The 11,709-nt window shown below is 40.5% G+C and overlaps 1 protein-coding gene across 1 annotated transcript; it reads left to right on the plus strand.

Annotated features, from left to right (window-relative positions):
* The first annotated feature begins 2,734 nt into the window (after nucleotides 1-2,734).
* Nucleotides 2,735-9,999, plus strand: traf5 (Tnf receptor-associated factor 5). Its single transcript, XM_063013071.1, has 10 exons — nucleotides 2,735-2,958; nucleotides 3,081-3,138; nucleotides 3,928-4,029; nucleotides 4,407-4,571; nucleotides 4,654-4,731; nucleotides 4,829-4,903; nucleotides 6,398-6,490; nucleotides 6,636-6,755; nucleotides 7,027-7,198; nucleotides 9,182-9,999. The coding sequence occupies exons 1-10, from the start codon at nucleotides 2,735-2,737 to the stop codon at nucleotides 9,745-9,747; spliced, it is 1,653 nt and encodes a 550-aa protein (XP_062869141.1). The 3' UTR covers nucleotides 9,748-9,999.
* The last annotated feature ends 1,710 nt before the right edge of the window (nucleotides 10,000-11,709 follow it).

The raw sequence follows: 11,709 nt of genomic DNA on the forward strand, positions 1-11,709 counted from the left end.
CAAAGTGTGTAAAACATGATATTAAGATCATAATAAATAAATAACCCATCACCCAGAATGACACCAGTGTGAACACAGGTTGAGTTGAACATGAGGTACTTCCTGTTAGAAGCTTTTTCCCGTGGCAGCGCGCCACCTCCGACTTTGTGACGTCAGAGTGCGCGTTGCCGCTCCTCCGGTTGTGCGCCTGTAAGGGGGGTGCTCTATACTTCAGTCTTCAGGTTTTGTTGGTACACCACAGTATTTAATTGGTGCTCAGTCAGTACAGAAGCTCCAGCGGGGGGACGGAGTCACATCGGTCAGCAGCTGGAGGTGAGTGAACCCGCCGCGTTTCCTTTATTACGCACAGATCACAGAAAGCGAAAGCAACGCTTCAGTTATTATAACGCGTCGTGATAAAGGACAGATGATGCACCTGTTAGTGCAGTATTAGTGCTGATGTGCAGTGAGATGACAGAATGATCGAGTGAAGGTTTTCTGGATGTTTCTGGATGTTTCTGTAGATGTGTGAGGGTCGCCGCCTGTATTTTGGGGGATTCCCCGTGTTGTGCGCACATTCTGCTGCAGCAGCGCTTCACAGGAACAGCGAACTGTTAGTCTATGTTTTATTATTTTATTGTAAACTATGAACCACCCAGTGCTCATAAAGAACTGGTAAAGTTTACTGGAGTAAAAGTAACGTTTTATTTCTGATAACTGAGCCGCGTAAAATAAAAATAATCCAGGAAGAATTTAGTCCTGAATTATTCTTGTAGCCAAAGATCTTACCATCAAACTCAAGATCTTACTCTCAAATCAGCAGGACTTTTTTACAATAATGAAAAAGCAAAAACAATTGTAAACATATAACGATTTAATGCAACATTTAGGATTTGTTTGTTTGTTTATTAGGATGTTTTACACTTTGGTTACATTCATGACAGGAACGGTAGTTACTCATTACACAAGGTTCATCGGTTCACAAGGTTACATCGAACACAGTGCTGGACAATTTAGTGTCTCCAATTCACCTCACTTGCATGTCTTTGGACTGTGGGAGGAAACCGGAGCACCCGGAGGAAACCCACGTGGACTCCACACAGAAAGGACCTGGACCGCCCCACCTGGGGATTGAACCCAAGGTCTTCTTGCTGTGAGGCGACAGTGCTACCCACTTAGCCACCGTGCCGCCCCAGCATTTAGGAATACACATGGAAACCTAACAAACCTGTCCTTTAATCGTTAATTTATGCATAGCGGGGAAATTGTGAAAATGGTGTTTTAATTGTAATTAGGCTTCGGTATAAATTTACATTTACATTTGAGGTATTTAGCAAACGATCTTATCCAGAGCGAATTACAAAAGTGCTTCTATAGAGGACATTTACATTACTTTTGTAGACAACAGTCCAAGAATACAAATCTGCTGAAAACCCTGTTAGAACCAGTTTTTTATGTTTTATTTTTAATGCAAGAAATGAATAATAGCATTAATCTTAAGTACATGTCAGATTAAGTGCTCAGTAAAGATGTGATGAAGGTTTTTAATCGTCTTTTGAAGACAGTGAGAGACTCGTGTGTTCGGACAGTCAAGGAAAGCTTGTTCCACCACTTGGGTGCAAGTACCTTGATGCTTGTCTGTTTGAGTTCTGGGTGGAGGATTACATCGAGTGAGACTAGTGGCTTGGAGGTTGCGTGGTACAGAGCAGGGTCCATTTTTGGCTTTGTAGAACGCAGCAGTGGGGTGATGTGGCAGCTGTGGGGTCATGTGGCAGCAGTGGGGTGATGTGGCAGCAGTGGGGTGATGTGGCAGCAGTGGGGTGATGTGGCAGTGTTTAGGTTGGTTAAAAACCAGCCGAGCAGCTGCATTTTGGATGAGTTGTAAGGGTTTAATAGTGGACATAGGTGCACCTGCCAGGAGGGAGTTGCAGTAGTCCAGCCATGAGATTACAAGTGACTGGACAAGAATCTCAGTGTCTTCCATTGAAAAAAATGGACGAATCTTCTTAATGTTGTAGAGGAGGAACTGGCACGATCTTGTCATGTTGGCTACATGAGGAGAGAAGGTCAGCTGGCTATCCAGGACAACACCAAGGTTTCGTACATTATCAAGAGAGATGACTACTAGGTCATCTAGGTCGTAGCCTGTATCATTATAATAACTACATTAAAGAACAACTAAATTATTTTTAAACACAATCGGTATAAGATAATCGAGGCTTTCCTTACACATATGGTCAGTAATATTTTGAACAGTTTGGTGAAAACTTTAAAAATAATAAAGTAAAATTTGCCTACAGTAAATATGATGCCACAAAAAACTATACACTTATCAATTCACCAGGAATTTGTTTTTTATTTAAAACACCATTAACCTTACATTATCTTATATTATCTCATATATTATCTCAGTCAAAATGTAAAAGTGAAATGACGAAAATAATGTTAATTAATGTGCATAGGAAGCAATTTTGGAATGATGTGGACGTAGTGCATTCAAATCTTGTAGTGCTGAAACGCTGTTCCACTTTACTCTAAGAATCGTGTTTACCAGAGTGTTTTATAATATTAGGATTTAGTTTTTCATAAAAAGTCAATGCAACAATAGCCAATCCAGTGTTATATTTTATAGTACATATACAGTATGTTGTTTTTAACATTATGTTAGACAGTTTTTCAGCTGTACCTTGCTTATTAATTTAGAAATGTATTTTATACCCAGTCTCATGTCTTTAGCTTTAGGTCGTAGGGTGGCATGGCAGCTGAGGAAAACGAATGTCCGACTCTCCAGCTTTCCAAGCAAAGCTCTGATCCTGTGAAATCATGGGAGTTTGACTCAGTCCTGGCCAATCGCACACTGAGCTTCGTGTCCAGGGTGGATGAGCGCTACTTGTGCCCAGCGTGTGGTGGCATCATCCTTAACCCCCACCAGACAGGCTGTGGCCACATCTTTTGTGCCAAGTGCATCAGGAAGTTCATGTAGGTCCATGATGAGATGCTCAGCATGCATACACCTGTTATTGATTCTGAGATGCTTATTTATAGTGGGATGTGGGCAGATGCAAAGATTATTTTAAATACATTTTTCATTTTTTCCTCAGTGAGAATGGTGACACATCCAAATGTCCCTTAGATGGTATTTTGATCAAGTCAGAGGAGGTATGTTTCAAAACACAATATTTTAGAAGAATGAAAATCATATTTTATGAGTATTGCTGAGTTATTCTGTGCTGGAGAGCTAATTATGTGAACCACAGTCTTAACTGTTATAACAATAAAAAGCACATTTACATTATACAATGTAAATACGAATGATGTTAATTAAACACCTAAAGGTTCACTGTATCACCAGTAGTTTGTGGACACCAACACCTAAAGATCAAAAGCCATATCTCATACAAATAAGGAAGTGGCTTTGCTGTGCTCACAGACTTAATTTTGGAACCAGATATGTCACTTGATTTTAAAACATTACTACAGGAATAACATTTAGCTAGATTTATGACCAGGACTTTGTTAAGGTTGTTCAAGTTACAGTACTGAACTAAACTGTTGACACAACATGAAAGCAAAAATGAGCCAGAATGTCTTTTTCTTCCATATTTTTGGCTTTTTGTAAATTAGAAACATATACATATTGTTTATTGTTAAATAGTAGTTTTTAGAGCACCTACAAAACCCATCTATCTTATCTATCTAAATGTTAGATGGTAAAGCATGATTAATGATATGCTACAGAGTCTAATGGCTGTGTACTTTGCTTAACTAATATTTGGTATTGCACATAGTGACCTTAAGATTCAATGGCTGTATATTTGATGCAGTGGGTATGAACAAAATCAGTTTGTATCTGGAACAGCAGCAACATGTTTCACATCTTAAAGAACATTGACTTTAGACATTTGAATGCTAGAGCAAATGACTGATGCACTATTTGACATATTGCAGGTTTTTCAAGACAACTGCTGTAAGAGAGAACTGCTAAATCTGGATGTTTACTGTACCAACTCTCCAGACTGCACACACAAGATCTCTTTATGTAGTTTGCAGGTATGGGCCAAACTCTTACTGTAAAATATTCATACTGTCCTGAAAGTCATCATAAACTTTGTAAATGGAATAGTTTAAAAGGATTTAGAGTTAAAGATGAACAGTTTTTTAAAAGCATGTCAGCTTCATAGATGCAAAATCTGGGGGAACACTGTTCTGTATGCAGTTACCATGTTAATCTTTTATTATCCACTGCAAAATATGCTCCACAATGTAACTTTTGGGTGACTTTAGTTGAGCAGGGTCAAAGTGAAACTATACTGCATAGACGCCTACGCACAATAGTACCACCTAAAAGTACCCAACTTTTCCACTATATATAGCTAAGCAATGATTATTCATTATAGCCCAAATCTCACCCCATCTCTCTTTTTCAGAACCATCTAAAAGTTTGTCAGTATGAACTAGTGAAATGCGTCAACCCAGGCTGCACTGACATTCTCTTACGCAAGGATCTGACAGACCACCAGCAAAACCACTGTCTCTTTCGCACAGAATTGTGTCGCTTTTGCAGAAGCCCGTATCTTATCACCCAGCTACCGGTCAGAAACCCTTTTACTGTTTCAGCTTCATTACTTTATTTCTGTTACACTAAAGATAACCTTATGTTATTGATCATTACAGGACCATGAAAAGTCTGTGTGCTCTGAGGCCGACGTTCAGTGTCCCAATAAATGTTCTCAAGTGCTTAAGAGGAATAAGGTGAAACACAGTCATCAAATGATCCTCATTACATTCTGTCTAGCTATTACTATTCTTCATGTAACTGTTGTTTTGTCTTGCTGTTTGTCTACTGCAGCTAAATGGTCATAAAGACGAGTGTCCAGAGGTGGAGACGGACTGCATGTACAAGCAATATGGCTGCACTGTCAGAGTAAATACACAGGAGTTATTTATATCTGAACCACTTATGCTTTTAAACTTAAAGTTTTTAATACCAGCTGTTTCAGACCTGGGTAGCACTGTCGGCTCACAGCAAGAAGATCCTGGGTTTGATCCCCAGCCAGGGCGGTCTGGGTCCTTTCTGTGCAGAGTTTGCATGTTCTCCCTGTGTCTGCGGTTCCGGGGCTCAGGTTTCCTCCCACAGTCCAAAAACATGCAGTCAGGTTAATTGGAGACACTGAATTTCCCTATAGGTGAATGTGTGTGTCTGTGTGTCTGCCCTGCGATGGGCTGGCGCCCCGTCCAGGGTGTTGCTCTGTGTCTTGCGACCCTAATTGGATAAGCGTTTAGGAAAGTGAGTGAGTGAGTGTTTCAGACCTGGACAAGCATATAGTGATTTTGAGTAAAAAGCATTTATATGTCATCAAAAGAGGGTTTAATGCCAACACATGTTTAATTGCCAAAACTGTTCTTTTACCACTTCATTTTACAAAGCGTCAACTAGCAGACTAGCTAGCGATTTCCATAGTGCCATCACTGACATCCGGGTTCGAATCTCAGCTGTGCTATTAGCCAGCCAGGCATCTGCACAGGGGAACAACTGAACCCCTAGATGGACTGGCACCTTGTCCAAGGTATTCCTGCTTTGTGCTTAATGTTTTTTGGGGAATATGGACCCTAAACAGAATAAAACGGTTGATGGAAAGGAGAAAGATGAAATAAAATCAATGCAAATAAGTAAAATTACAATAAAGGGAAACAAGAATTTGACCACTTCTGCTTTGGATATGTAATATAGTTCCAATGCAAATATACTTTTAGTATTTACATATTTATGCCTTTCGATTTTGAATGTGAACGGAAAGTTAACATACATATACACTCATATATAAAATGAACCAAAATCTAATTGTTTAAAGCTAATTGAATATCAATTCAATACAGTAATAGGATAAACTGTTAGGACAAGGTGAAATAGTAATAGTCAATGGTTGGGTCAGTTTCACCTCTCGGCCAGGCCGAGCCCACCTCAGCCCCCAGACAGAGAGAAAAACAGCAGCTATTTTTTCCCCCAATTTTCTCCCCTAATCTAGTCGTATCCAATTTTCCAGGTTCCCCCCACTGCTGACTTTGCAACTGACATACACCCCCCTCTGACACAGTACCGACTGCCTCTTTTCACCTGCACAAGGCGAGTTCATATGCAGACCAGTCTTGTGCACCGAGAGCCACACCCTGATCAGCATTATTCCCCATCAATCAGCCAGCAGAGGTCATAGTTGCACCAGTTATAGGAAACCCTGGTCCGACTTTCCCATCCCTGAACAACAGCCAATTGTTGTTCATGTGGCCGCCCAGCCGGATGGCAGAGCTGAGATTCAATACGATGTGTTCGAGATCCCAGGTCTGGAGTGCTAGCGTATTTTACCGCTGCACCACCTGAGCGGCCTAACAGCCGCTTTCTGTTTCTATCTTTCTGTTATAGGATAAAAGAGGCCAAGTAAAGATTCATGAGTACACTGAATTCAGTCACCATGTGCTGCTGGTACTGGAGAGCAACAAAAAACTCTCAGAACAGGTATTATTAGTTTATAATAAAATAATGTGTAGTAAAACTTACACTGATACATTGTGAATTAAGTGATTATTGTTACTGGCATCTGGCAAGTATACAGGCAAGCATGGCAGGTTTAATGCTCAGCAGGTATTTTTGTGATGCTCAGGTGGATCAGCTGCAGCAGAATTTGGCCCTGCAGGAGGGGGAGCTGAAGGAAAAAAACCTGCTGGTCGCTAATCTTAATAGAGAAGTGACCAAGTGTGACAACACGCTGTCTGCTCTACAGGTACTGATAAAAATATAATCATGCAATCCAGCTGCCAGTTTGGTACACTGTTCTTGTACCTTCAGATACAGACCATTGAATTATAGACAGCTGAAATAACATTGTGAGTGTTTTAATGTTGATGGTCATGACTACAGACCCTAATGAACTGAACTGTGTAAACTGAGTCCTACATTGATGCTGTGGTATCATGCAGATAGAGATAAGCAGATGTGGTGATAAGTGAGAGATGTGTAGTGGAGCTCAGCTGAGTTGTTTTTTGGTGTTGTAGAGGTCGATGGAGGAACAGCAGGAGTGTGTATCTAGTGTTAAACGAGAGCTGCAGGATCTTCGCAGTGTGCTGGAAGCTGAGCTGGCTAAAGAGGAGCTGAGTGCCCTCCGAACGTCTCTAGATTCACTCAGAGAGCAAGTGGTGATGACCCAGAGCCTCCGAGAACATCTGGGTAAGGACAGAAAGTTTGACTTCATCTGTTCTTTTAGATCGTACATGCAAACTAATCAAATGCTTATCACCCATGTTAAGTTTGAGCTCAAACAACAGATTAGGCGAAAACATATACAAGCACACTAAAGAAACAGGCTCAAGGCTAATGATGCTAATGTTGCTTACTAGAAAAGGATTCTAAGGGGAAAATTCTGTAGTGGAAAATCTGATATAGTGATAAGACCAACGATAATGGTTAAAATAGCTGAATTGCTGGGACAGTAAGTACCATGCTACTAAAAACAAAACACAGTAATTTGTTAACTGTATTACAGATATTTAATAAAATAAAAACACAAGAAATAAAAATTTTATGTTTGGCCTTATCAACTTTATTTATTTATTGTAATTTATTGTAAATATATTGTAGCAATTACATTTAGAATGAGCACATGTAAATTAAAAACAAAGCTGATTGGCTGAAACATAATTAATATATACTGTATATACACACACACACACCTTGTAGATGTAAAGTTAGAGACGATCGCTCATCTATTGCTGCTGTTTGAGATGGTCATCTTCTAGACCTACATCAGTGGTCACAGGACACTGCCCACTCAGTCAGCGCTGCTGTGTCTGATCCACTCATACCAGCATAACACACCATCACCATGTCAGTGTCACTGCAGTGCTGAGAATGATCCACCACCTAAATAATACCTGCTCTGTGGTGGTCCTGTGGGGGTCCTGACCATTGAAGAACAGCATGAAAGGGGGCAACAAAGCATGCAGAGAAACAGATGGACTACAGTCAGTAATTGTAGAACTACAAAGTGCTTCTATGTGGTAAGTGGAGCTGATAAAATGGACAGTGAGTGTAGAAACAAGGAGGTGGTTTTAATGTTATGGCCAATCGGGGTGTATATATATATATATATATATATAATTATATTTATACTTTATAATATAATTTATATTTATAATTATATTTTTTTACTTTTTTGTACTTTTCTGTAATTGGGTTTGTATTAAAAGTACTCAGTTTTTAACCCAGTCCTGATCCACAACATCTGTAATGTTTTAAAATGTAGTAAATGTGATGTAGTTCAAGTCAAAATTACTCTGCTACTTAAAAATTCATTTTAAACTCATTACTAGATAGTTTAGTATTAGTGAATTTAATGATCAACAGTGCATCTTAACCATCTTACCCTTTAAAACACAGTGTCCCAAGCTGCACACTACTGTACTAACTAGTATTACAATACAGTTACTCTGTGTAATTAATAGTACCTCAGTATGCAGCCAGGTTCGGAACACGGTATCTGCTCCAGCCTGATCCACCAGTGTTACAGCTTTAAACTCATTTACACATCTTTACACACCAGTCTCTGTGGGTAGGAGGTGGGTGGAGATCTTTACTACCTTTGGTTTGGAGAGTGACTTGTCTGAGCTGGCTTGAACCTCTCATGCATAGCAACTCTACAAGTTTCATATGAAACCTTTCTGCTGAATGTCACTCGGTTATAATGACTGTTCTCGTTTCAAATAAATTAAAGTCTTTTAAAAAAACATGTAGAGGAGGACAGACTCCCACTTTGGCTAGATGCAAACACCTGACATCAGACTGATATTCATCTTACGATTCACTCACACTGGCTCTCATTTGGCATTTGCATTAGGGCGAGGCCTCTTCGGGATAGCGCAGCAGTTTATTTCACTAGCTGCCTCCGTACTTTTGAGACACAATTGCCCTTGTCTGAGGGAGGAAAAGCCCCTGCAACAGCAATCCCTGCTGTCTGGTTAAGGAACGTTCTTCTTCAACCAGCATGGATGTTGCATGTGACTGAATTTAACAGTGACAAAAAAGGAATGGGACATAACTAAAAAACATAAATAATTCAATTCTCTTCTATCTGTAATTATAAATAACTGGTCACTCTTTAACTACTGACTGGACATTAAGCTTGACACTCATTACCTTTATGTTTTTGAACAGGTGCTTTAGGGCAGACCTGCCAGCGTCACACTCGTCTGCTGGACATTCACGTGGAGCAGCTGCAGTGCAATGAGCAGCGTTTCCGCCAGCTCGAGTCCACATCATACGATGGCAAGCTCATTTGGAAGGTGCATGACTACCAGCGCAGAAAAGATGCGGGCACACCGCTCAACTCGCCACCTTTCTACACCGGTCGCAGCGGCTACAGGTTGAGCGCGAGAGTCTATCCGGACGGGGAAGGAACAGCTCGTGGGACGCACCTCTCTCTCTACGTCATGGTCATGAGGGGCGACTTTGACTCGCTGCTGCCGTGGCCGTTCCGCCAGAGCGTCACGCTGACCGTGCTGGACCAGAGCGGCTCACGAAACCACATCAACTGCAGCTTCACCCCCGACGGCATCACTGAGAGCTTCCGCAGACCCACTGCCGACAGCAATGCCGCTTTAGGCTTCTCCCGATTCATCTCTCAAACTGACCTGGAAGCTCCCCGGAATGCAGTCTACATTAGAGACGACACACTGTTTATAAAGGTCAAGGTTGACACAACTGGCCTGGAAGATTTATAGTGCATTCTGTAGAAGGGTCAGTGGAAGGGCTCTGGTAATGTTGAATCTTCTAAGCGTCCACGTTTTCAATACACCATTAAAGACTAGGTCTGTGTAATTCACAATTAAAGATGTAGTATGTAAGTTTGATCGTGTCGGAGACCTCTCTGGTGGAAATATGTAACTGCAGGCAGCATTTTGGAATGTCAGCCTCACTGCATAAGCCTACCAAGTGCAGTTTAGCCTGATGGTTATAAGCTAAAAATCTACACACACTTTGACAGTTCATCACTTTTAAACATTTAAAGGTAGTTTTAACACAACGTATGGATTTAGATATAGCCTTCGCTTCAATTTTGACTCTTGGTGACATTATTAGGCGTCTGTGGCAGTAAATGTTCCTGTGCCACACCCAGTCTTTAGTCAGGAATGTAATCATTGGTGGAAGCAGCTGGTGCACTGCATTGTGGGAGATGTAGTTTTGATCAGTAGGATTTCACCTAGAATGAATGTGTAAATCTGGGCTTTGTTGAGACTCTGATTCATTTTGAGAGTCATGTGTCAATCTCTGTTGTGTCAATTCTTCACACAACCCAACCCAACAGATCTGATGGTAATTTAATATTTTTTTCTGGGGTGCTTCACATTTTTCATCGATTGCCCAAATATTCAGTATTTTAAACTTGAAGTTCCATTCTGCATCTTTATTTATTATAGTTTTTTTTAGCATCACTGTAGAGTAAAATATTTAAAAATTGTGCCTCTGGGACGTGTCATATATGAGGATGTTACATTTATTTTAATGAGTACTAGTGCTCATCGTCAGTGCTTTTTCTGGTGCATATCAATTAGGTTCTTCTCAAAAGACACCAGGTGAAACAGGCAGCTTTGTATAACATTTCATAAAGGGACGCTGACAGCTTTTAATGGGATTAAAAGTAAAACCCTTTATAACCAAAACTGCTCTCCTATATCGAATCTCAGCTCTGCCATCCGGCTGGGCTCAGCGGCTACATGAACAACAATTGGCTGTTGTTCACAGGGGCGGATGAGCCAGACCAGGGTTGCTCATAACTGGTGCAATTATGACCTCTGCTGGCTGATTGATGGTGCCTGCACATTGGGAAATAATGCTGATCAAGGGTGTGGCTCTCCGTGCACAAGGCTGATCCGCATATGAACTCTAGTGCAGGTGAAAAGCTGCAGTCGGTACTGCACACGAGCCGGAGGGGGCGTGTGTCAGTCGCGAAGCTCGTCAGTCAGCGGTGGAGGGTTGTGCCCTCCTAGCATTTTGCCTCCTAGCATTTAATATAGAAGTAAAAAATAAACCCAGCTGCCACATTTGTAGCCTCAGCCAACTTAAGACTACATGGTACAAGTTTTTTGCTCTTTCTGGTTGCCTGTATTAGTGCATATTTGTCACGCTAAATGAATTTAAAAGCGGTGATTAAAAACACAACACAATGAACTTTTATTACCAAACAAAGCAATCAAACACCCACATTCCCCCTGTGAAAACATAATCTAGGTCTGTGTAAAGCTGTTTTAACAGCATCTCTGTTCTTTTTAAGTCCAAACATAAATTCTGCTTCTTTTCAGCCATTCAGAAGTAAAACTTGAACTTTTACATGTTTTTCTTTTATATTTTTTCCTTGGATTTCCTGGATGTATCATCACTGAGCTTTCAAACATGCTTTTTGCCCTCAATGCTCAGGAAGCTAAAGGGCAACACTAACAAAAGCGACCAACTACTGTATCATCCTGCTGTTTGTGATTGTGAATGTAGGTCTAATGTTACTGTTACAGTAAAAAAAAAAATAGCAGTGCAGAACACCTTTCAAAATAAAAGCATACCACTGACGTTTGTAAAAATAAAAAAAATGTTAAACTAGTATTATATATGGATGTAATATATAATAGATACAATTATATAATTTAATGAAGAAAAGAAGAGGGTGATGGGGGGCATTTTTTGAAGGATTT

Source organism: Trichomycterus rosablanca, chromosome 17 (genome assembly GCF_030014385.1).
Source record: "Trichomycterus rosablanca isolate fTriRos1 chromosome 17, fTriRos1.hap1, whole genome shotgun sequence".
Lineage (NCBI taxonomy): Eukaryota > Metazoa > Chordata > Actinopteri > Siluriformes > Trichomycteridae > Trichomycterus > Trichomycterus rosablanca.

Bases quoted from the DNA above. Each gene is read 5' to 3' on its own strand.
- traf5 (XM_063013071.1), top strand. From the start codon at position 2,735: ATGGCAGCTGAGGAAAACGAATGTCCGACTCTCCAGCTTTCCAAGCAA. The intron at 3,139-3,927 runs GTATGTTTCAAA...GACATATTGCAG, and splicing joins TTTTGATCAAGTCAGAGGAG to GTTTTTCAAGACAACTGCTG. The intron at 4,732-4,828 runs GTGAAACACAGT...TGTCTACTGCAG, and splicing joins AAGTGCTTAAGAGGAATAAG to CTAAATGGTCATAAAGACGA.